The 27544-nt window shown below is 38.7% G+C and overlaps 1 protein-coding gene across 1 annotated transcript in view; it reads right to left on the reverse strand.

Moving 5' to 3' along the window:
• SPPL3 (signal peptide peptidase like 3) overlaps positions 1 to 27544 on the reverse strand; it is a 47990-nt gene that overhangs the window by 3647 nt on the left and 16799 nt on the right. Inside the window, exons 2-9 of the mRNA XM_075215119.1 lie at positions 9189 to 9266; positions 7076 to 7164; positions 5007 to 5126; positions 4856 to 4931; positions 4193 to 4305; positions 3722 to 3828; positions 2924 to 3087; positions 482 to 681 (exon numbers count right to left, since the gene is read on the reverse strand). Of these exons, the coding sequence (XP_075071220.1) occupies positions 482 to 681; positions 2924 to 3087; positions 3722 to 3828; positions 4193 to 4305; positions 4856 to 4931; positions 5007 to 5126; positions 7076 to 7164; positions 9189 to 9266 (947 nt within the window). The remainder of the gene's footprint in view (positions 1 to 481; positions 682 to 2923; positions 3088 to 3721; positions 3829 to 4192; positions 4306 to 4855; positions 4932 to 5006; positions 5127 to 7075; positions 7165 to 9188; positions 9267 to 27544) is intronic.

The following is a 27544-nucleotide window of genomic DNA, read 5'->3' on the forward strand; positions in this document are numbered from 1 at the left end:
TATATATATTATATATAGACAAATTTACATATATTTATAGTCTCTGCTTCTTGGATTTTCTGACCAAACCCTCATTGTAACTTCCCCACCATATCAGGTGATTCTCTAGGTGTCCCATGGCTGCTATTGCTTGGGATGTGCTTTCGTTTAAAAGTTGTGTGCAAGTATGACTCAACCCAGTTAAAAACCATAGCAATGGACATGATAGGTTTGCAATATGTAGAACTAATATTCAGTTTCTACAGAGTACAGCTTGAATTAGCTAGAACAGCATTAATAATGCATTTGATCAGTACAGAGGACAGATATGTTAACATTTTATTCTATCTGATCCAAGTTTGACACCTGGCACACAATGGCTGTGAACATGACAATGTGTTTCACCCCCTGTTTAAGAAACTACACTTACATTTAAAAAACAAGAATGTGCACAAACAAAATGGTTCGCATAACAATGACAATCTGATGCTGGCATACTCACCCACAAAGTACCCAATAAGTGTGCAATGAAAGTAGGAGACCCTCTGCATACGTCCAGAAATATTGGCGGTCCCTTGTGCACCACACGCATCAGTGGTTGCCTGTTTTTTGTAATTATCGTAACGTAGAACAAAGCACAGAAGCAGGCCCGGCATCACAATGTCCCCTATTCCGAGCATGGAGAAATGACTGCCTGTGGAACTGCATACAATCCAGCATTAACTTAACTGTCTGCGATACAAATCCTTACATATTGCCCAATTCCATGATTAAGCAATAGCGAAACGCACGTCGGGGTGACGTCAGACCCGGAAGTAGGCGGAGCCGACCGCGGCGTCCTGCCGCTAACACAGATTCACAACTGATATACAGATTCTTTTACAAATATTTCATTAGCGCTATTAGACTCGCTGACCAGTACAGTAGATTTATGCATTAGCGTAAGGGAACATACTATTAGCGACTTAGCGTTCTGATTAGAAGACTAATGGTATAGAGACTATTACAATCTCTGTACGTGGGAAATACTTCAGGCAAATACTGCCATCTATAGCCCATACTATACATAAAACCAATTGTTGAGAGCTATACAGGCGACACGCTGTTGCTAGGCAGAATATATCTAAGCTAGATTTCTTGATAAACACTCTATCAGCGTTATTATACTTGCCAATCTAACACAGCAGACTAATAAAATACCATATTATTAGCAACCTAGTGCCTTAATGAGGAAACCATTGGCATAGAGATTATCTATTAAATATGAGTTATCTAACTACTCCTAGAAACACCATTTATCAGCCTAAATAGGTGTACACAAATGATAATCAGCCATTAGATTTTTGGCTACTTTGTGACACAATAATTAGGGCTTGTGCTTTATGAATCTCCAATATTAGCTAAGATACATGATAATCCAATACAGTCTCTATATGTGGAGGATGTATTGGGCTAACTCTGCCATGTATCAGTTATACTATATACAATACTAAATATTGAGAGCTATACAAGCGATACGCTGTCATTAGGCAGAACACGGTCAATCTCTGCTACTCTATTTTGACACTTATGGACTAATCTGTGCTGCATATTCCCACAAAAAGATCTTATATCAGTGACTTTCCTCTAGGAAATACTATAAATTCCGATCGGCTCCACCACTGGGTCAACTTTCAATTTTTAAACTCTATATTTCTCAACACTACAATCTCTTTTTTTATATTTCGCTTTTTTATTAGTGTGGTATATCTGTATGTACCATTTTTTAATGTATACCAATAAAAATAATATGTATTAATTCACCACTTATATGTACCTGGAGTGCTTATTTAGGTCACTATTCTTTTTTTCCTCCTTTGGATTGTGGTAAATATTGCCCACTTCACCTTTTTCAGATTTTGATTCCTTATAGAAACATTATGTTTTAATAAGACTTCTTACAACTGATCAACACAATATGACCTGTAATGTCAAACCCAAGCCTCTAACACATTACACCACTTTTCATAGAATGTTTTAATGATACACATCAATCTCTACCCCAGGGGACCTTACAGTATAAATTCTCTAACATTAACCTACCAGTATGTTTTAGGACTGTGGGTGTTTATTTATCTGGCAGTGTGTGGAGACAATTGCAGCGACCCAGAAAGGGGTGTTTGGCTGCAGCTCTTCAAGTCCAAACTCACATTGAGAGCGGCAGCTCCGGTAGTCCTCTCCGCCTAACCAGAAAGGTGCTAATAAACCAAGGCAGCCAAATACTGTAAGCACAGCTCCAGCTGCAATCCCCAGGATCTAGTGCCAACCTCCAGGTTCCAAACCAGACTCCGAAATAGCGTTAGACCCCAGTAACAAAGTCCTAGAAGTTTGGTCAGGCACTAGATGCACGAACAGCTGAGTGAACAGTCATTCCATTTCCCTACAGTTAATTTAAAATGTTATGGTTAGGCAAGGATGCACGTATGCCATTGGAACAGATCTAAGGAGTGACTGAGCCAATAAATGCACTTCTCATTAGGTGCAGAAAGATCTGTCAGTGCATGTACACTTTGATGCAGGACAGCCAAGAGCTGGATTAGTCAGCACTTTGACAGCTCAGCTGCCCAGCATTCCTGACGGGCAGTAAATGTTCAGGGAGGATTCAGCCAAAGAAACCAGCAAAGAGGTACTTTAGCTACAAGCAGCATAAGTTTCTTCTTACCCTACAACTCAAGACCATTTGGTGTGCAGTTGACACACAGACAGTGATTGGCAGCACCAGTACAAGGAGAATTGTGCTGATCAGTGATAAGAATTTAAAATAGATTTAATTCTGTAGTTTCAAAAATTAAATAAAAATGCCAAATGGGAATGATTACATTATATAGCCACTGTATAAACTTTTCAATAGGAAGGGACTGTAGCTTTCTCACCTACTGCATGTAGAACCAGAATTTTCCCTTACCTGGGGAACACTAGTTTCCCTGGCAGTGACAGCCTAGGTACATCTCTTCCAACATTAGGTCCAAGGTGAAGCTTCCTGGACAAAACGTCCAAAGGATTGTCAGCAGGCTGGGTTGCCACTTTCACCATAACGTTGCTATTAAATATGTAGGCGGAAAAGAACACCTGGAGACAAAACGAGAGAAGTCAGAACAAAAAACACCAAGGCATCAGGACATATTTGTTTTATGAGTGAAGGGCAAGAAAAGCATAAAACATACACACATGAAGACTAACACTCCATAAAAATCAATGATGCTGGTAACACAAGAATTTTTTTCTTGTTTTGTTTTTCTTTAGAATGCAACAATTACTTTTTTCTCCAGTAATATTGCATCTTTTGTTTATCTTTGTTGCTTATGGAAGTCCAAAATATGGCAAAATATATATAGATATAAACAAATATAATTTTCCCTTTTTTTATATTTTTTTTTATTATTTGTTTTCCAACAAAGCCTTCAGCAGTCACTTTCATTACCAAAAAAAAGGTGTTCCTTTCTAGAAGTCAAATTTACTTATTTAATGACAGTAAGTTGCAATCTTTAAGACCTTACATTTGGCTGTATCATTAGGGGTCATTACTCTTGAAACAAAGTTCTAATCCCATAATAAAATGTGTGTGATGTGGCCACTTAACTTATAGAAGCTATAGTTCTATATTAGAGCCGTTTTGTTTGTTTCAATAGGCTGACAATGTGGTGTGCACAGAAAGCACACACACTTCAGGTAACTTTCAGAGAACTGGTACACTTCTGCTTACCCAGAAGACATCATATATGAGCAGCCCTGAGAGCAGGAGACAGGACACCTTCAGGCTGGGTAGGCGCACAAAGGCAATCATCGCTACACAGAGTCCCATGGCAAGGGCTGGAAAAGGACAAACCATACTTAATACTTTCAGTTTCTTCAATACAACACTGTCAACATGTGTGTTAAACAAATGACTGCTTTGCACACTGAACAAAACACCATAACCAAGAATATATACCACATGTTAATACAGTTATAATGTGCTGTACATAGTAACATGATGACTGTTTATAACTATACGGTCAATCAGGATTAAGAGCCACAACTGTGGGATACAATTACAAGACACCTGGGCCTTTTATGACCTGTACATAAAGTGCCCTGTCTTGTAGCCTTGTGCTTTTCTGTGGTCACAGAATTCATTGGTGACCTGTAATGTCCCTTCAAGTGAGACCAGGCAAGGCTCTAAATGTCAACTCACCATCCATGAGCAGCCAATGGCCAGTGAGCACCCAGATAAGAACTAGCAATACAGAGAGAGAAAAGGATAGCAGCTCTGCAAGTGTAAAACGACCACAACATCCAAAAGAGATCCTGAAAAAAAAGACATAGGAAAATCTCAGACCATTCTTTGGAAAGACATCTCACACCCCCAAAAAAAGAAAAAAAGGCTTGCAACAAGCCATCAAATCAGGGCAGACACAAAGACACAGTGACGTATATGTGAGGCTTAAATGACTGAATCAACCTAAAAACAAAAAAAACAAATAGCATTCTTAACAATAAAAGCTCTGCTAAGCAATGTTGTCATTGCATATCACCTTGTGGGGAAAAAAATAAAAGGTGATGGGAGACATTGGTCTCCCCCCACCCGCCGAAAGAGGATAAGTAGTGAGCAGATTTGATTATTAAATCTTAATTTTCAAAATGTTGGGGCAAATTTGTTTGTTGTTTCAGTCCTGTCTATTTCACAAAATATTAATAAACATACTGCATTTTCTTATTTTTATTTAAAAAAAACAAAACTTGTTTCTTTAAAGGACTGATTGTGAAGTAAACTACAAGGTATCTCTACAGATTTAGTTCTGCGAAACACAGGAACGTATAATCCAAGTATAAGCAGATGAAGAGTGCATATACTCACTTATTCTGAGAGCAGGGTCTGGTTAAATACTGGCACATGGGAAGCAAGAGAAATGCAAATGCTATTGTTGCAAGTACTGAAAAAGAAAATGAACATTAGTTTCCTACAAACTCAGTCTCAGCCATTATTGCAGTGACAGAACAGTACTCACCTGCAGTGCAAATAGTGAACACCACCTGAACAGAGTCAAAGAAGAAAAACATGACCAGTAGAGACACTGAGGCTCCAATGGGAAGGAACAAAGCCTGAGTGGAGTCAATAGTCTGGATACCTGCAGAAGAGAGTCTTTGTTACTCTAACCATTCCTTCTGCTCATCACTATCTCGGTCTGTAAAGGAGGTCTTTATTCAGGGGCACCAAGTTACTAGGGCTCATTACAAACACTATTTAGGTGCAATAATTGCACTGAACAAGCAACCAATCAGCATCTCTAATCTTTAGCGCACAAGTTAGACTATGAAAGTGTCTAGTTTCTAAAGTTTAGTGCAAATGTTGCACATAATAGCAAGGTAGGTAACATAGTATGACTCAGTTACTGCCAATACATTAAACCTCTCCTATAATGACCAAAGCTACTTTTCAAACTTGCAACAAAAATACTGAAAATTGCATGCTAGGTAAAAACCGGGATCAACCATCAACAGACTGCATGCTGTTTAAATAGGAACTCCAGCCAAAAACTAATTTGCAATCCTAACCCACCCCAGGTAGAACATCGAAGTCCAGAACCCCCAATGTTTGGTAAAAACATCCCCCCCAGCTGCAACAATTTTCCAGGCATTATAAAAAGGAGTGTAATTATGTAGACTGCCAGGAGTCAGTCTGCCAAATCTGGAAGCCAGCAAGATGGTAACGGAAGATGTGTATACATATTCCGCAACAGATAGAACTCCCAAAAGTTAGGAAGTCATTTTATAAGTGAATTGGCTACATGGCTCCTGAGATTTGTCCAGCCCTGCATTACAGCCTACAGAGTTTTATAATAAATGTCCACATTCAATAAAGGACCAGATGGTAGAAGACTATTACAAAGTCCTTACATTGTAGAGGTCTGTATGTTCTTTATAAGGCTAAGCAAATCCCCTTACTTAGCCTTCTGGAGAAAATAACTGGGTGTCAAGAGGAAGGTTTATAATACATGCACCAACATCTTTGGCTTCTTGGGTATGTCTAGTGCTGATTGGAGTTCAAGTAAACAGTGTAACAAAAACACACTCTGGCAACCAGAGTATGACCTCCAGATTCCCATCCAACCAGGACAAGCCCATTTTCAGTGCATAATACAGGATCCATTAGAACTGGGTCCTTATGCACAGCATTCTATAACAAAGACTTTTGGAGAAATGCGTACAGGCCTGTAATGCGATATGACATTTCTATAATCTTGGAATGTCTCTCTCTCTCTGTGTATGTTAGGGAATTTAGACTGTAAGCTCCAATGGGGCAGGGACTGATGTGAGTGAGTTCTCTGTACAGTGCTGCGGAATCAGTGGCGCTATATAAATAAATGGTGATTATCTTTATTTTACACACATCCATACAAACAAGTTTTTTAACTGAACTGACCACTCGAGTATAAAAGCAGCTGGATACACAGACAGCCCAGCTTGTCAGAGCACATAAGGGGTGCTGTGGGAGAGATGAGCAAAGTCCTTCTAATTGGTTGCCTCTAAGCTTAGAATGCTACAGGAGCAAGTGTCATATGACACAGGACCTAGCAATTGCCAAATTCACACCTTGTGGTTTTTTTTTGTTTTTTTAATTAAATTTCCTCACAACAAAGCAAACAAAAAAGAGTGAGAAACTGCTAGCTTGTAAAGACTTCTTCCTGCCCCCGATTCTCTCTAAATGCTATTGTTTCTTTTACTGCTAGAGAAGTTTTAGTGTAACATAACAATGGTTTAGTAAAAATACTGTTCATCAATACATTGTGTTATAGAAGGGCTTGTAATTTATTTATTTTTTTACAAGTTGGTAAGCCTAAATGGGAGACCAGCATTTCTAGAAACCCTAGGCCAACAGCCCTTTCAGTGTGAAGTCACTTGTTCCAGTCAAGGAAAAAAATGTAAATCCTGGCTTTTTCCCATGGTTCCAAGCACAGATATTTGCTTTGTGATGTCAAAGCAATAAAATAAAACACAAACCTAAAGGTAATCCACATTGGTTTAGGTACAAACAAGTGGCGGGTAACAGGCATATATTGACCAAGTTATTTCTTACTATTATTAGTGCTGTTTCCACTAAATGCTCCTTGAGAATTACTACTGTCCTTCTCCTTGTCTTGATTTTCAAAGTCCATATTAAGAGACCTAAAGAGAAAGGGGACAAAAAAAAAAAAAAAAACAACAACTATCAGACACAACAAACAACTAACCACACCAAATGGATCCTGGTTCCGCTACAAAACTCGGCTGTAGTATATGACATACTACGAACAATGCTTATTTATGTTGTAGCAGAATAACATTTTCTGATCTGCTAATATAATAAATCAAGATGTTATACAAGGCTTCAAAAATATTTTTAGTTGACACCTCTCCACATCATACACACATAAGATGGAAGAATAATTATTAGTGGTGGATTGGCAATGGCAACAGATGATTTCACATCTAAGAAATACAATTACATGACATGAACAGTTCAAATTTTAAGACGCAAAAAAATAAAATAATTTAACCATAGCCTTAAGACAGGCACAGATATTGAGTTTGTATGTATAGAATTTTACATAATCAAATGCTGTACATTGTTTTTAAGGTGAATGTGGATAAAACAGCATGAAGTCAGTTACAGCATTAGAGTAGGAGAGGAATAAGCTTATCTGTTAGAGGCAGAGGCTCTTCACTGGTGTAAGTGCAAACAACGTTACACGCGACAGGGGCATAAGTTAATGTGAAATGGAGGCAAGAGGGAAGTCACAGGACAGATTCAATTAGCCGTGAGGTGCCTCCGGACATCGCCATGATTAATGGCTGCGCACCTTACTGGCTAATACAGTACAGAAATCTCCGCTTATTTTCCCTCACATCCCGATGGGACTCTAGGGAAAATGATCAGAGAATTTAGTAAGAACGCCAACTGTCTCCACGGCCTACTCCGGAAACACATTGCGCCACCTTGTGCAGAATTGAATGTGCCCCACCTACCGAGATAGACAGTAGAAAAAGCATGGCTCCCCAAATGCACAAAGTTCTAATGAGTGAATCCTTGCAAACTGCTGCAAACACAGTGTGGTATGAAATGCACCTCTAAATGAAGTTCATAAGAACTGTCACTAAACAACGGATTAAAGCTGGCCAGTGTCCAGGGAATACCCATCACTTCATACAGGTCTTACACAAAATTACTGCATTTAGGCAAGACTATGGAATTAGATTGCAGACATAGTCTTCTAAAACAGCTTCTAAGGGGCACATTTATCATTAATCGGCAAAAGTGAGAAATAGTTATCAATCCTTATCGCAAGGATAAGGATTGAACTATTTCTCAAATTTATTAAAAAGGGAACACAGAAACAGCAGTTCCGAAAAACTGCTGTTTCTGTGATGGAAAAAATCACACTTACCCCCCCTCTTCGGATGCGCTGTCTCGGGATCTCCTCTTCGTTCCTCTTCTTCCTTCAATTGCGCATGTGCAGTGCACATGCGCACAAAATCCCCACTCTGTCTCTGCAACTATCGTTGCAGAGAGAGCGCGCTGAGTGACAGGGAGGGATCATGTGATCCCTCCACACATGCACTGTCCAGCTCTGCTCTTCGGAGCAGAGCTGACAGCAGTGGATTTCTTCAATTCTGATAATGTACACCAGCTTCAGCTGACGTACATTATCAAGAAAAGTTCCCGAAATTTTTTTTTTTACGGGACTTGTTAGATTGCGGCCAGGAGCAGTCACCATTCTGTTGAATGGTGACTGCTCGCAAAAACGATCAGGAGTGCAAAGCAGCAGATATCCATGATATCTGCTGCGATGCACCTTTAATAAATTTGCGGAGGGCACATCGGGACTTTAATTCCACGGTAAGTGCACAATAGTGCACTACCGTGATTTGTTAAATATGCCCCTAAAACACTTACATAGCGTATTTCTCCCATGTGACAAGTGCTTTGCAGCTCAAATACTCATATTGTTTGTACTTTTAAAGACTTAATAATTAGAATATATTGAAATTTATTCATATTAAATGCCTTTGTGAACAGGAGCATTTTGTTTTAGTATTTATTATTAAATCCGGAATTTATTTTAGTAATAACGCTGTATTTTTAGGTAAATATACAAGCTCTCTCTACTGCAAATCGGTAAGAAATAAACTTAATATCTTCACGCACTTACCTGAAGCTGCCATAGACTATGAGAAGGATTGAGATTAGGAACGTGGAAACTTGACTGGAATCCACCAAGGAATATGCCCTGCAGAATGAAGAAAGGCAACATTCAGTACAACCACATACTACAAATATCCAGTACCAATATTAATTCACTTTAAAATGAAATCCTTTTATATTGTGGACATTGCATCACTGCATTACTACTAGATTGATGTGAGCTTGTTGCCTTGATATGAGGAAAACACAAAACAAATATGAAATCTTTATGAAAAGTACTGCTAGCAAGCTGAAGGAACTCACAGTAACATGTTACTTTAGCAGCCGGATAATGTAAAGCATGCATTGTGAAACCTGTGAGGATAAGCAGACAAGCTCTGACAAATAGTCAGGAAAGACTCACAGGGCACAATAATAATAAGCAGTATACAGCCTTACATGGCTTTTACTTAAACTGGATGCAGAGTATAGAGGAACCTCATCTAATTTACCTTCTTCCACAGGAAGATCTCAGGGATTTCAATTTACAGATTGCCAAATGTGCTACAGGCCTTACTTTGAATTTCTCACATGACTCATTTGAATTGTGTGTCTATTCATTGAAAATAAATCACCAAATAGTCAGAAGCCAGGTAACAAAGGCACATAAAAAGGAACCACCCGTAGAATGCACACTGTCTCTACAGGCCAGCCTTTTCCTTCCTTCTTTAAACATTCAGACTAGAGAAAATGTAACATACATTCTAGTGTAACAGAACTTTGCAGGAACAAGCATATACACACACACACACACACACACACACACACACAGTGTATGCTTTGTAAGACTTCAGTGGCACATTAACAAGAAGCACTCAAACATGTGTTTAGCATACCGTTACAACCAATTTGTAATGTGATTAGACAGCATTTCATCGCATTTGTACTTTGGACAAAGTGTTTTCAATGTGTTTGGAAAGCCTCATATATTCTATATGACTTTAAAAAAGGAGGAAAAGTCAAAAGTTTGTAGCTGTGACCACTTAATATGGATTTAATACATTTTTAAGTCTTATTTTTCTTAATCTTATCAAAGTATGCTTTCTTACTTTTATTATACAGACAAAACACTTCAGTGCCTCTACATGAATAGCAGCAGATTCAGAGGCTGATTTGGTCCTGTACACAGCTGACAATGCAGTCTATAGAGCCAACTAGACCACCACAAACTTCTTCCTGGGACTCACTGAACTAAGTTTTTTACACTATAAACATGCATCAAATCTTATACCAAACTTTGACCTTCATTTGTGAGGAAACTGCAGTGATTAAGACAAACTCCACGTACAAAAAACCCCCAAAACAAACACAATGAAAAGCAAAGTATTAGGTATGCATATACAGCCACCTAGTGTCTCCTACGAAAACATATCCATGTATTTTTCAGACACTCAAGTTTCAAATGTACATGGAATTAAATTAGAGAACATGAACATAACACCCTTGTGGACAAGGCTCCTCTCCAGCAAAAAAGTTGTCTAGCAAATCAAACCATGGTCATAAATAGTCACATGTCTGTCACACACTGTAGTGCCGCAATCATGTCAAATTAGAGTTTCAAGACCTTTGTAAACAAGCAAAAACAAGTCCTGCTAATAAATGCTAGAACCAGTAAAACCACATGTCAACTTAAACAGCATGAGCAAGCTGCACCTCTATATTTACAGACTACCAACATTACAGAATTGTCTTTTAGAAGTTATACTAAAGCTGCAACACCAGATTTCCAGAATTAATTAATAAGGACTAGCCAGACTAGTTTGGAATATCTGACTGACATAATGTGGCTAACCCAACAACTGCTGCAATTTGTGGAACCAACAGCCTATGCTGGAATATATTTTAAAGTGTACCTGTGCTCTACACAAACTGGACTAAGTAAATATACAGCCTATCAATTCACTAGGAACTAGTGACATCACTGAGGCACCCTTGCTTCACTAATCTATGAATTACCATGAATACTGTCTCATCCCACAAAATTGCTGCCTCCACTGGGCAGGCAGTTTAAATTCTGGTACATGCAATGTGTATTACAAATGGATCCCACAGATATAAGCATGTGAACATCTTCAATATTTAGCACTTTAAAGGGAATATCGTTTACAAGCATGTGTGATGGACAACATAGTTGTTAGCAAAAGGTTTTGTAAAATAGTGAGATGACACAGGCTCTCGCTTCCACCCACTTATTCAGGCTGAGTCTGCCATTCACAGACAAAAGCACCACCCAATCCTGTCTCTGAACTCCTAACACAGGCCAAAGGCATTTTAATAACTGGTTTGCAGTCTCAGTGCTATTTGTGTGTTATACAGGCAGGGGTTTCCACCACTGAGTGGTTGTAGAAATGCCAGGCTGAGACACAGAGAGCTCTGTCAGGGCTGGACAATGAGGACATTCTCCTCTGTTCCCCACAACAGCCAGTGCTCACACTGCAGTCACCTTCTACAGACACCATAACCAACTAGAGCTCATCACCCCAAAGCACACATCCCACGCATTCACAGCTGCCTATTCGTACTTGTGTGTCCAAAGCAATTGTGAGTCCAAAGCAATAGATGTGCAAATAAAGCTTAGTGGAGATGGATAGGGCTGCAGGTGTGAAAGCTGGGGCACGGCTAAATGTAACCTGATGTACACATGGGATAAACACAAACACACCTGCCAGCAATGAAACAGCAGATGCAGCCTGGTTTTCCCATGTATAGGCACGCAGGGAACATTTGAAGGTTTCTGCTGCAGTTTATAGCAGGGTTTAAAACTGTTCATTGTGATTCAATAGAACAACATATAAGCATTCTATTCTACACACAGAGATGGGTGGACGGCCCCTTTAAGCACTAAAAATACTACATGAAGGAAAACAATTTTCCATTAACACTTTAATGTTGTTTACAAAGTAGAACTAAGGGTCTTATTTATGAAAACAAAACTGAAAACTATATTGTGTCACTTAGGCAGGGTACACACTACAGAATTTTCCGACCAATGTGTTATCTACAACGATTTTAAAAAACGACAGGAAAAAAAAAAAAACAACAACTCGCAATCAACATGCAGATTCATGTGTACACACTATACATGTTTTACAAGATTTATCCTCCGATCTATGCTCTTCATCTGTCAATCTGTCATAACCATCGGCTGAAAAGATCAGGATTCTGTAAACTCTATGGAGATCCTGATACTAAGTGCATACACACTGCAGCATTGGAAGGATGTCGTTCCATAGCCGAATGAAGTTTATAGTTCTGCTAAACAAATTAAAATGATGATCTGTGCTTTGGATCGACTATCGTCCATCCTCGAAGTATACACACTAATGAGACATTGGGCTGAAGTCATTTATCGTGTGATTGGCCCGATAATTCACCGAAAACACTGTAGTGTGCACCCAGCCTTAATCAATGCTCAGTTCTGATTACAGTGGTTACATATATTAGACAATTTAGCTCACTTTGAAATGCTGCATAGGTATTGAATATGCATCAATAGCAAAGAAGTTCTGCTCAGCTACCCGAGGTGGTATTTGTACTACTGCTGTTCCCACTCCTGTCACTACTAGAGTGCAGAGACTTCCTCAGCCTCTACTATCCCTTCTCCTCTCACTGTCCAATATCCCTATACAATGATTGCAGGGAAGACCACCGAAGACTCGTGTCAACCTGGGGGGGTCACTTGCTGCAATCAGCACGATTCAGAGCTGGAGAAGTGACGAGAGTAATGGTAGGGGCATGAGACAAGCAGAGAATCCAGCCTTTGCTGCCTCTAGGATTGTGCTGCCTAAGACGAGGCCTTTGCCCTAGTTGTCTGTTCGTAAAAGCTGCAGTCAGTATACCTTCGGGAAGGCAATGTGGCTTGAGGCCAAACATTTAACTTTACAGTCTAAAATGATGGCATGTTTAAAGAGAACCTCTCGGGTCCCCTATGTATCTCTTTTAAAACCAACCCCTTGACCTTACCAATACCCAGCAGCACAACATACCCATTATATATAGCAGGTGAGATGAGGCAAACTGTAGTGTACGAGTGCTGCATAGATTGAATATTTGTAAGGTCTGTTTACACAAAGGTGAAATTTCATTAATTGGTGTACATATGTTGAACAAAAACACTAAATATTTGCACAGAGAATTTGTGCAAAAACAAAGGAGCAGGAATTTGGGTAAAAACATCCTACATTTATAAACGGCCACTGGACAGCAACTTGTGCTTTTTCCCTACCAAAACTGACCTGGTGTAGCTACTTTTGCCTCAATTGCTACTTACCTTTCATAAACCGTGCGCTGTGGCCCCATTCATAAGCCACATCCATATTTTGCCAAACCCCCATACGCCATTCACAACTTGGTGCAGGAAATTAAAGTTCTTGCGCCAAATTTAAAAGTAGGACAATACAAGCTCTAGAGTTGTTAAAATAATGAGCTCCATTATACTTTGATATTTATTCAATGTAAGTTATACAGTATCATGTAAATTTAAACTCTCACCATATGTTTCTTTATCTGACATACTGGATTCATGAAAGGATGGAATTGCTAACAATGCAGCATATTTAAATGTTAAGATGGTCCATATCATATTACTTCTGTTACTGCCTATTGAAAAAAGATCACTCAACTGACAGACTATGAATGTTTTATTTACTCTAATGTACTGCAGCATGTCTACCATACGTCACTTAGTATATCAGCTAACATCTTGTGGCTATGCCAATCAACTGACTGTCCTTTACACAGTCCTCTCTCACTCCTGGAAAAAAAAGGGGCAGCACGGTGGCTTAGTGGTCAGAACTTCTGCCTCACAGCACTGGGGTCATGAGTTCAATTTCGGACCATGGCTTTATCTGTGAGTTTGTATGTTCTCCCCGTGTTTGCGTTGGGTTTCCTCCAGGTGCTCTGGTTTCCTCCCCCACTCCAAAAACATACTGGTAGGTTAACTGGCTCCTGTCAAATTGACGTGTGTGTGTGTGTGTGTGTGTGTGTTAGGGAATTTAGACTAAGCTCCATTGGGCAGGGACTGATCTGAGAGTTCTCTGTACAGTGCTGCAAAATTAGTGCCACTATATAAAGGAGTGATAAAAAAAATAATCCAAGACTTCTTACAAATTTCTGTGAGTAATCTGTATCCAAAAGACTACAATTGTGTGTGCGGCTTAAAAAAGTGCCTTATTTAATTTATGAGCATCCCTTTATGACAATTAGAAATATAAGGATGTATGCAACTAGTGGAGAGCCAAAGACCTGCTACCTACTTAGGTGACTGTAGTACATAAGTCTAATGGCACACTGATCCTGCGTACCTTGTCCACTCCTATGACCAATCATAGGTAATATTTCCATTGGTTCATTCAATATCTATAGATCAGATTATTCTAGCAATCTGCCAACACATCTGTTTTTTTACATGCAATAAAAACACAGTATTTCAGTGGTTCTTAACACTGCCACCAGAAGATCACACTAACCAGTGACAGTGTCTACAGCAAAACCTTCTAACTGGACTTAGAATCAATTGCAGTGCCTGGGTAATGGAGGGGCCAATTACCACGGTTATTGGCAGTGATGTTAGCTGCCACACCTCTATTGAACTCTAACAGAGGAGTGGCAGCTAGCAAGAAACCCCAGTCAACTAAGATAAGTTACTGTCACATCACTGGCCCTACTCCCTTATGACTCCATTAATCCACACTACATATCAGCAAGCTTGACACTCACTCTGCTAATAGAATATTGGCAGGTATGCTGGTAAAATTATTAACCTTTATATAGCGCCAACAGTATGCAGCTCTCTGGATGTTTTAATCAGTCATATTAGAGCCTGCGTCTACCAGTATGTTTTTGGACTCTATGAGGAAATCTGAACACCCAGCTGAAGCTAACAAAGTTAGAGCACAGAATCTTCACACTGATAGTGCCCTGGTGGAAATAGAACCCACGGCCGCAGCGCTATGAATGAATCTACTTGGAAGATGCCCAACTATTGGCTGCTGCACTAACAGGACCGAATTATGCCAAAAGTAATCCAGCCGCTTGTCACAAGCAGCTAAATAGCCAGATCATGACCAATTTGGTCACTCATATGGCTATGCAGTTACAGGTCAACCAATGCAGCTTAAGAGCCAGTAAGTAACAATAGTATATTTGAGATGCAAACTAGTTAGTATCTTTTTCAAATCTATTTGATCGGGACCAACTAATTTCTTTAGCAGACAATTTGGTACATTTAAAGCCAGCTTCAGGAAGTAATCTATTTCCACAACACATCATGAGTAAAATTATTTCTGAAGCATTTAATCTGCATATTTGTTTAAAAATAAGTGATTATGGTCTTCTATTATGTAATATGGTCCTACAATATTTTGTATAACTTGTGACAGTGATCTGTGGATAAAGTGTTTTCTTTGAGTTCTCTTTCATCAGTTGTAGTAATTCTTCATATTTCCAGCTTTGCTTAAGGATCAACACAACAGTGCAAGGCACACACTTCACTGAAATATGCTGGGTCATTCTGACAAGAACATGGTGGAGACAATTTTCTTCTGTTTGTTGTATTGGCACGTTCTATTGTCTGCCTGTGTGAACTGCACAAACATCATCCCTGCGTCTGCAGCATTGTGCTTTTTATTTATGTTTTGTGTTTGACAGCAAAAGTGGAAACTTATCAAAAACAAAACAATTCTCTCTCTCATGTCAGGAAACGTGGGCCATTTTATTTATCTTCTTTCGCCGCCTGTTTTTAGGAGCTCTGGTGTGCTTTTGTACTATAATTATGTTTGCATAATGTAATGAATCTTGGAGAAACCTCTTGTGGCTGCAGACAGAACACTTTCCATGGGAAGCCAAGATAAGCATGTTGGATATATTTACAAATATGACAAATGTATTGCAATACAGAGGCTTCTTGCCATTTTGATGTGTCACTACTTTTCCTCAACCCCCATTAGACTAGCATACATAATATACCACCCATGGCCATTTTCTAAAGCAGACCACAGCAAACCTTTTACAAAATGTAACCAATATGCAATTCTGCACTATTTTACCAAATCTCCTTTACTCATATTACTTGTCCCAACCAGCATTATGTGTTGTTTGCATCCTCTTGGTTCTTGTCTTCTCCAAGAGCTAACAGTCTTTGGTAGTAATGCTGGCTTAGTGTCCTGCAGTCACCCCAACAGCTTTTCATTTCATATTAGGACATTCCCATAAAGAGATGGTGATATGGCAAGAGCTGGTTTTAGACAAGATGTGACCCAAGTCAGACATACCAACGATGAGGTCTGAAAGGTTACTGAAAATTAAACCCAGCTCCTAACCAGAGCCCTTAGGAAAATTAAATACATTTCAAAACAAAAAATATACCTTGCTTCTTTCTGGTGGCTGCTATACCTTGATGACTCTGTGATCACTTCAGCTTTGGTAGAAGTGCAAGTCCTGTATGTCCTGCCAGGGACTTGCCAATCTGTACCAGCTAGAGAGTCTGACTGCCCTTCTCTGTGTGGCTGACCCACTAATACATAAAAGTGTATCAGACACAGACATTTTGTGGAATGAACGAGAATGCAACTCATCAGGAGCGGTCTAATATTCATGAACCCTGACATATCCAAGAGGTACTGGTGATAGGCTACACACAAATAAGGGTTTAGATCACAAAATAGATTAATCTAGTGTTATACTTTCCCACTGCTGGCTAGAAGCCATCACAACGACCACCCTAACTGGATGGAAACTGGAAGACAGAAAACCTACATGTACTGTGAGCTTTAGCTGCCAGAGTTCACTGCAAATGTTGGTAACCAATTACAGAATTAGAAGTGCCATTTTCTAATGAGCACTCTTGTTGCTTCCTCTAGAGACACATGGCAAGTGTAGAACGGGTGGGATGGGGTGAATAATCCCAAAAAAAAATAAAAAAAATTTAAAAAGAAAACCCCACAAACCTAGTTTTATGGACAACAAATATAGTCTTCCCTGGCCTTCCAAATCAGCAGCCCTGTATGTGGCTTCATCTCGTTCCCTGATTAAGGGGTTAATAAACTATTCTTTAATGCCCTGGACATATCACAACAGCTCTGTTATTGGTAAATAAATTTTACCTGCACACATTAAAAATTTACATTTTGAGGTCTAAGGACCATATATAAATGTGGCTTGCCTGTGGATAACTTATTGGAGGCAGAAGCACATTTGAACTTGCTGTAATTTACTGTAATAACAAGGATCTGCAAATTATCAATTGTGTGATCTTAACACGTGTATGAAAGGCCAAGTGTACTTTACAGCCATATGCACATTAAGCAGGCTGTAGAAGCCGACCTCTATTTACGTGAAGCCAAGTCAGCATGCTAGGCACATCAGCAGACACCTGAAAAGTCACACCTGCACAGGAAACCGCTCCATACAGAATTTAAGGAAGATGGTAATTAATCCAGGCCTTACCACAATAAACACGATATTTTAACCGCCTAGTGTGTGACAACACTAAGCTTGGGAAAATGAATATAGCGTACCCAATAAATCTGCTGTGAATAGTTAATGAGGGGGGGGTGCACAACTCTTGAATTAGTTAAAGAAAATATATTATATAGTCTTTACAGTAGGTAGCATGTTATTAGAGCAAATTGTCATCCATTAGTGACCACTAACAGTCATCACTGAAAATGAATTAGCTGTGTTTGCACATTAATGTGAAGCATGTACTTACTGAGAGGATTTGCTGTAAGTTATACATTTAGAACTAGTAAACTAAAGAGAAGGAATGTCATACGCTAAGAAAAAAAAAATAGATACAAGTTCATGTGGTGTCCATATCCAGTCTACTTAACTATGTCAGATGAATGAGACCTTGGGTATTGTTTTAACTACTCACCAAATCCTGAACTATAATTGTAGGGTTACACAAATGTCATGCAGAGACTCAAAATGTACAACCCTCTATAAAACAAGCGAGACTCATGTTTACAGTTTCCTCTTTTCCACCACCTTCCCCTCTTAATAAATATAAACTACATTTAAAAAAAAAAAAAAAACAATAGTCAGCATAACACTCCATCTTTCTACCTGTATATCTGGTTTATTCTACACTTATAAACGTCACAATTGCAGTCCTTTAAGCCTGGCCCTTTGGACTACATGAACATGCAATGCCATACAACTACCCAATAGTTTGTATTTAACCTATGTAAAATATATTTCTGTGTGTTTAATCATTACATATGTAAGGATTTTTTAAGAGACTTTAGAAGCCTATTACTTGGCACAGATACTTCAAACTTAAAGATGCACAGAGTAAAATAATAAAACAAAAAACAAGCACCTGACATTTGGTACACATAAATACAATATGAAAATAAACACCTCTTCACAATGACAAGCCAAAGTGGGCAAAAAATACCATTGTGCACTTTCATTATTAGCACACATGACATGCTAGTCATTAACTAAACAGATACTTTACAAGATAACCATTTGTATAACTTCTTTAAAACAGGATGTAGAACTCAATCTATGCACAAAATTTTCTTAACTTCACAAAAAGGGAAGCAGTCACGACTCTTACAGTCTGCTACTCTATACAGCATCACTGAGGCCTGAGCAAGTTCCCTAAAAACTCTGGGGGTTATGTACAAGGGCACCAGTGGCTGGATCACTTTGAAATAAATTTATAAAATAAGTTAATTCTCTTAGCAGTGCAGTGCGCCAATGGTCATCATTGCAAGTGTATTGAGTTTTGTATTGGAAAAGTACTGATGCAATGATAGAGGAAATTTGTTTATGCAACGGTCTGAAGAAAAGAAATCATATCCTGATTGGGACATTTTCATATGTGGGTTATCGGCACTTTTCTGGCCTGAGTGCACGATAGGGGGTCATAACCTTTTGTTCCATTTTGCTAAAAAGAGATATTCGAACATGAATAAAGCCACCAGCAAGTAATTTAGGAAATCACAGATTGATGAAATCAATAAAGATTCAACAAGCGCGACAGAAAGGCCCTAAATGCAGCACTTCGATAATAGTTGCAGCTTAAGCCATGGCCATACAACATATTCCGAATATACAACAGTAATGTTAATATATTAGACACACGGAGCTCATTATATAAAAAAAAGGAAGGGCCAAAGAAGACAGACTACCAAACAATTCCCAAGCCTAGCAACTGAAGTAACACTGCATGCAATGCCCAAATCTCTCTTCATTTGACATCTCCCCTTAAGAACTCTTGTGTAACCAACTGCCTTTTTGCTATCTCCACATGGATGTCCCTGTCCCACCTAAAGATCATCATGTCCAAAACAGAACTTATCTTCCCTGCTGCCAGTCACCACATCCACTCAAATCTCCCTTACTGTCAATAACAACAAAATTACAGTCTTCCACTGCCTTGGTGTCACACTTGACTTCGTGCTCGGCTTTATTCTTCACATCATTACACGGACTCTCTCTTTCTCCCAGTCCTGTTGACTCCACCTTAAAAACCATTGCCAGAATACAACCTTTTCTTACCCAACATGCTACCAAAACTCATCCATTCTCATCCCCTCTCTGGACTACTGCAACCTCCTGCTATCTGGAATTCCTGACACCCACACTTCAATCCATCCTAAATGCTGGTACAAGACTGATCTTCCTCTCTCACCGCTCCACATGTGCTGCGCCACTTTGCAAATCCCTCACTGGCTCCCCGTGTCTTCCAGAATCAAATTCAAATTAATCTCCCTTACTGACAAGGCCCTCAGCACACCACCCCCTTCATACATCTCAATACACTCTCCCTCCCACCACCTTAGATCTACCTCTGACCTCCATCTGGTCTCATCTCTGATAACCACCTTTCACTCGTGCTTACAAGATTTCTACCATGCTGCTCCCAACTTATGGAATTTCTTACCACATCAAGCTTTCCCACAACCTTCAATTTTTATTTTTTTGGCAAGAGCATGCCTTATCCCAGATTATACTATTCACGCTACTGCACCCTCTGAGCCACACGCGCTCATTTTGTTTCAGTTTTTGTTCCCTCTCCCACTTAGAATGCAAGCTCACTAATGAGCAGGGTCCTCCATACTCTGTTTTCATGTATGCATTTATTGTGTCTACCCTGTATGTTCTTGTTTTAGGTATGTCCTGTTTTCCTTACTGTATGATGCCTTACAAATTTACAATATCATTACCTATGGTACTGAAATCCTTAAGAACTTCCTTATTCCTACATTAAATAAAGCCAAGTGCATTACTCAAATACTCAATCAAGTCTTATGCCTCAGGTTAAACACCTATCCCAAGCAAAGTCTACCTTGGCAGATATAAAAAGGATATTCATTTTCACTAACTTATCACAGAAATAAACACAAACGGCAGCTTGTTAAACTGGTTTCCTTTAGGCCTCCAGGGCAGCACACAGTATGGGGGGGTGGGGGATTATTCCCACCTTGCACATAAATGTAAAGAGCTGAAAAATCTTAGCATATCAGAAACAACAATTTAATGCAGGCAGTATGCGGCCATGAAGTAGTAAAGGAAACCAGTGCAACACCTGCTGTTCCCTCCACCAAGCGGTGAACTTGAAAATATAATATCTATATGTAATCTTTTGTTTCTGTCAGGATCTTCAATACCAGGTTCAAGTTCCATGAAGTCAAAGGAGAGCTATGAAAGGCTCTTCTCCTTTTCAGCCAACCTTCTGTGTAACAATGCTCCAAGAGCATTTGGACCTTTAGTGTATTAACCCCTAGTCCTTTTTCAAGCCCATCTAGCAGGACTCCAAGCACAGTACTTATGGATGGACATTTTGGTGAAAACTTTACCAGAGCAGCATTTACAAATAAAATGTCACAGATTGTATAATATGTCTTATATGTTGACTTTTTTCCCCTTGCATTTAATAGCGTGGCGATTACCACATTAGAAAAGTATTGGCACTTTGAGGGTCAACTGTCAGCAGTCATGCCCCATGACTCCAAAAACCTGGGTTTGGATGGTTTATCAGAACTCGACAGGTCAGGTCATGTCTGGTTGCCGTGCAAGAAACCACGGTATCTCCACTGATAGCTGTAACACTTGAGGAAACCAAGATGAAAACATTTTAATTAAAAACATCTCTTTTTGTGCTTCCTGAACTTTGCAAATGACCGATTCAGGAAATATATATTCATACTGGGCGGAACCTGTGCAAGATGTTAAGTATAGGATAGTAGTACCCACCTTGAATGTTCTTCTACTTCGATTAAAGTGCAAATGTATCAGTTTTATGCTTCACACCCTAAACTCAAACTACAATATCAAAGACAGTCAAGGTTTGTGTTATTCAGGATTCAGTTTGAGGAGATAAGATGCAGTGCATGGCGATCTACCTGTAAACTGCTTAAGTGTAACCAATAAGAATGCATTTTGTACTGTTTAATGCAACACCCAATTGAGATGTAACAAGAGTGTTGCCTCCATGGAAAGACAGAGAAACACTCCCTAATAACTAAAGACTGTTTTGGCATAAAATCCTTGCTCACAGATTAGGGGGTGAAAATCCCAATATATAAACATCTTAAACAAAGCTTTCCACCCTAGTACAAGTGTAATAGTCCCTGCGATGTGTTAGGAGTATCTAAACTTATATGATCTGTGTGTACTGTATAAACATATAGTGGAATCAGTGTGTAAATGGGGGGGGGGGGGGGGTGTTATATATGTACAGTGTACCACAGCTATTTGCTACTGTGTGTCTGAATAGTATATTGTGAGTGATATTGACAGAACAATGCTAAAGGAAAAAAAAGGATTCAGTAGAGCAATGAAATTGCCCACTGAAGAAACCACTAAATATAACAGTGAAACAAGTCAAGTTTTTCTTCTTTTACCCTATGTACTAGCAGAAGCATCAGTGCTGTCTGTCCACCCTATAATAGCACACCGGGATTTGGATTTTTTTGTCATTGGAATACCTGTAACCAGTAGAGTGATTAATGCCAGACGAAAATTACAAAGAGCATTCCAGGACATTACATACCAGACCATTGTGCTGAACTTTTGCAAATACTGGAGGAATGCTTCTGTATTCCATGTGCCATCCTTACTCCAAGTTATTTCCAATATTTGTTGGGCTTATTGTACCTTATTTCCCAGCGAGTGTAACTTATCTATGTACTGTGATTGCAAAAATGCTTCTATAAATTGCTGGATATTCGGCCTTTATTATTAATCGATTTAAAATATGTAAGTGTGTGTAAATATGTTTAAATAAATAAAGTGGTTATTTTTTTTAATCCACTTGTCCTTGGTCAGCTGTCGTTTTCAAAACAATGCTAGATAAGAAGAATGAATCAGCTGCACTTTATTTTATACTGTTATAGCACTGCTCACATTGTTATAGGTTAATGTTGAATATTCTGCTTAGAATTCACTTACTGCATTAATACACTCAATCTGACCCATGCCTTTTCTGCGTACGTACCTACGTACGTACATAGATAGTTCCCAACACAAAACAGACCTATACGTTTTATAATTACTTGCATCCCTTCCAAATATCTATAACCGATTCCTAGCCTGTTCTAGCATCGCATCTCACCCCCCTCCATATATTATTAGATGGGTGTCTGTCTTTCAACAAATGTTTCTACAGCTTATTACCTAGATTAAGGGTAATGCCCGGCCCTTTTGAATAGAGATAAAAGCAGTGATGCACAGTGCGACTAAACTGTATTCATACACGTAATATATGTTCAGGAAAACAGTGCCTGAAACCAATTAATATGTAAATCTTGCAAACAGGCCTGGCTGTTCTAGGGACAAGACTTTCAAGAATCTGGCAGCAGAAGGGTTAATGTGGAAAGCAATTCAACTGCGCAAAGTATAATTACTGTAACTGGGATTTCTTAAAAACCTCATTTCAGGGGACAAAGCTCACTCGGAGTCAAAGCAAATGTGAACGGCATACAATATAGAATATGGCAAATGCCCTTATTATTAGGAGACTTTCAGCAATGAGCTGAAGCATAAAGGTTAACATTGTATAACCACCAGACTTTACGCAACATACACAAGCTAGTTATAAGACATTTTTGTCTTAAAGCGGCAATCCCATATAGGTTGCTTTTCATTACATAACAAGGTAACTACTTTTTATGTATCTGATAAAAATATCCATTAGTTATGATTCTACACATTATTATCTCCTTTTCAAAATCTCTCGGTACATGTCCAGTTACATAAAACACATGCTCACAGCACCTCATTCTTTCATGCGATTGTTGTGTAAATGGTTCCACTGAGGAACTCAACTCATTTCACCTTACATGACTTTATGCATTTAAACGCGTCTTGAGCAGTTCTCACCAAAATATGGGCTATTTTGAGACATCTAGTCCGATTTCTGCCCATTTAAGACAGACTATAGGGGGGATTTAATTCTCCCCGACACAATGCCACGCTAAGTATTTTACTGCTAACATGGCAATTTTAGCACAGATTTCTGCTAGCGGCTCAGGTAGCGAGCAAAAAGCCAGGAGTTGAAATTAAGGCACCATTACCGTAATATCTGTAATAGTGCACAGGCCGCTTTACTTTTTATAGTAACGCAGCCAATTGAATTTTCCCCTAGGAGTAAACTAAATCAATGACCTACAAGTTCAGGTCAGTTGGTGCTGCATTCTCAACCAGCTCAATGGATCATTTTTTTTCTCTTCAAAACTTATTGTACCAAAAAAAAAAAAAAAAAAAAAATAGCAAGGTACAAACACACATCAAGTTTTATCACAGTAATTTGTACAAATATAATTTTTTTTAACAATTGTAAAAACAACAAAAGTTAGGTCTAAGATGGAAGGGAGAGGGAAAGCATAGAGGGGGGGGGATCGAAGTGATAGATCGAGTTAGAGAAGGAAAGACAGATCGAGTTAGAGAAGGAAAGACAGATCGAGTTAGAGAAGGAAAGACAGATCGAGTTAGAGAAGGAAAGACAGATCGAGTTAGAGAAGGAAAGACAGATCTAGTTAGAGAAGGAAAGACAGATCTAGTTAGAGAAGGAAAGACAGATCTAGTTAGAGAAGGAAAGACAGATCTAGTTAGAGAAGGAAAGACAGATCTAGTTAGAGAAGGAAAGAGGTAGGTGATTGGAAGGGTGGAAGACTGAGGGGAGAAGGGGTATAAGGGAGGTGAAAACGTTTGAATGAATAGCGGGAAATATAGATTTTGGGTTAGGAGCCCGACCTTATTAGAAAAAATAAAATATATATATATATATATATATATATATATATATATATATATATATATATTTATACACACACACACACATACTGTTCGTAATGGAGGGGAGCGAGAGATGGATCTGGTACAAGGAATGGATATAATATGTTGTATGAATATACGTTAATGTCATATCCTTATCTATCAAGCTCCTTGTCCTTATAGTCAATCTCAATAAGGACCATTTAGTTCCTACAACACACCTGTGCATGGTGTTAGATTGTACATGGCCCTCTAATGTTTCATGTAGAATGTTTAAAATCAAGTTGGTGTAAACTAGAAGTTCAAGTACAGATTAGAGGCAGGTTAAGCACCAGTGGTTCCAACTATGTAAACCATAACAGTTCAATTGCCTTATAAGTTTATAACTGATTGGTTGTATGCCTACTGATCCTATTACTATGCTGTCAAATACCGTCCTTGTGATATGTATAAAAAGCTGGAGTAACCTCTGACTTCCCATATACCTGAAGGGCACCTTGGAGCACAGGAACGACAAGTTAAAAACCCAAGGACTAAAGCTGAATTGATAAGTTCAGCGTAACAAACTGCTCTTTCATTTAAATTCATTTCTCTGCAATATTTCAGTAGACAAGTACTTTGTTTAATAGTTTGTAAGATCACTCATTTCCTTACTTGTCACACGCAATCATGAAAACATGTTTGTGGGTTTTACGGGAGAAGAAAAAAAAAAAGCAATCTTTAATAAGTCATATTTTGGTGCATTTGTTTCTTATACCTGCCAATTGTCCTATAGATAACCCAAATACATCAAGAGCTTAAAATGATACTATGAAAAGTGTCTGACAAATTTTGTTTATTTTTCACAGGAACAATTTCCAATTCTAGTTTTTATATGTGAACATCTTCCCAGTCATTTCTCACAGTCACTGAGGGATTAATATCCATGTGATATATTGCACGACATTGTATGGTGACAGAAAAAACTTGTTTGACAACAAAAATGTATTCTGACAAATGAAAGTCAGGTAAAATACTATTAAATTGTAAGCAATCTCAATACAATCTCACTACAAGTATATTTTTAAACATATTATGCCCAAATATTTTATAGTTGAATAGGGGTTGAAAACATACTTTAATTGCAGGCACTAAATGAATGGTAAAAGGTAGGGCTGCCAACGCATGTGTTTCACTAACTATTTTCTAAAGAAAAATAGTGGATGTCTAGCTTTTTTCGCCTAAAGTAACATGATTATACCATACCAAAGAAGAATCTCTCTGGGATTCAACATAATGGTAACAACATTTATGTGTTTTACTTTGTGTCAAGCTGAAGGTTGATAGTATGTATTATTAACACCTGCTATGTAACAGTGAGAAAAATTCAAGTAGCTGTTTAGACTACGTACAGCAAGATCTTTGCTTTTTATCAACCATTTTAGGCTCCAAAAGACTCAGAAACCTTCTAAAGACTTGCACACAAGTCTTAAAAGAAAAACATATTCCATGTTCAAAGCCTGATCGCATTTATATATAGTTTTCAGATATAAAGGAGTACACCCGCTTTCAAATCTAATTTTTTTTAAAAAATCTGGACATAATCACCTAGTGCTCCCCAAATCCTACAATTCAATAAATCTAAATTTTATTTGACAAATCGTTCATAACATTTTACTTTATTCATTATTTATTCAGAAAAATAGTCAACATATCCCTAAACACAGATTTTAAAAAGGGAGTACTTTCTCCACAAGACCTCTTATAATTTAGAGGATAAGGGGAAAGAGGGCGCCCACTGCTACACCATTTCCAGTGACAGTGACATTTTGAAATCACTGAATTTCTGTCTGCCAGGGCAGAGTAATTTAAACACAATTATTTAAAGTTAATGTGGCTGGATCACACAGGAATAACTTATTGTAGATAATTTAAGGGTGCAGTGCACTGCTGTATATCATTGCAAATGTACTGATAATTTTTTACTTTGCGTGTATTTCGGTGTAGGAAATGTATTGAATTCTAATGTATAATGCTAGGTTAGAGTTAGTCTGTTTTGCAGAAAGCAGGACATGCTAAAGCTAGGTACACACTACAGAAATTTAGACCAACACTTTATCCCGAGCGATTTTACATGCGATCGATGGTCCGATCGCTCGGTCCATGGACTGCATACACACTAGCCTTGTTTAGGACGATAAAGGGAAGAGCGGACATCCCTTTAGCGACTTTTTACAGCCATGTTGTCGTGAGCAATGACTAATTTCGTACACACTGTTGTGGATCGGTCGGAAGTTTATACACACTACACAGCGGAAACGAGATTGGAACGAAAATATTAAACGGTACGACCAACCAAATGAGGTGATAATCGTCCATTTGGGCAGACATTCGACCATCGTGTCACTGCACACACTGGCCCGACTTTTGAACGAGCGGTCGGTCATATGTCGGCTGTTTGAGCCGATTATTGGACAAAAACAGTGTAGTGTGTACCCAGCTTAAGTCAGACTTTTTATCTCAGAAGTGACAAAAAATAAAAAACCTGCTTTAGCCTGAAGGCCCGGCAGGAGGTCAGTACCTGTGGTCATGTCTTGTTAGAGAGACAGGATACCTCCTAACAATATAGGCAGCAAATCTGAGGAAGTCACCAGTTGATGTGAAAGTTAAATTGTGCTAAATGCAAGATAGACAATCTAAATAATGCAACCAGCAATTCATTTAGGAAATTGAAGAAAATTGTTAAAATTGCGTCAACTCCATATCTAGAGAAATAGCACACCCTGATGTTAAATTATGTGATGTTATATCAGACATTTGGTGCCTGGTCGGATCGGGGGGCCGGGCTACCCCCCCAACATGTGAATAAAAGGAGCTCCATTTTACCATGTACTGTATTTTCCATAGATGATCACAAGTACCACAAACTTGTGTGTAAAAGTCCTTTTCAGGACTCTTGAGCAATAAACCATAACTGCTTGAAGATTCTGGCTGCAATTACTTGCTGTATGCTGTGACCAACAGATAAGAACTTACACTTTAATCCGTTACCCGCCTGTCCTGTGTTGAACCCAGCGTCTGTGTCAATGCTCTGCCCTATACCCAGTAGTCCTG

This window comes from Mixophyes fleayi, chromosome 1 (genome assembly GCF_038048845.1).
Source record: "Mixophyes fleayi isolate aMixFle1 chromosome 1, aMixFle1.hap1, whole genome shotgun sequence".
Classification (NCBI taxonomy): domain Eukaryota; kingdom Metazoa; phylum Chordata; class Amphibia; order Anura; family Limnodynastidae; genus Mixophyes; species Mixophyes fleayi.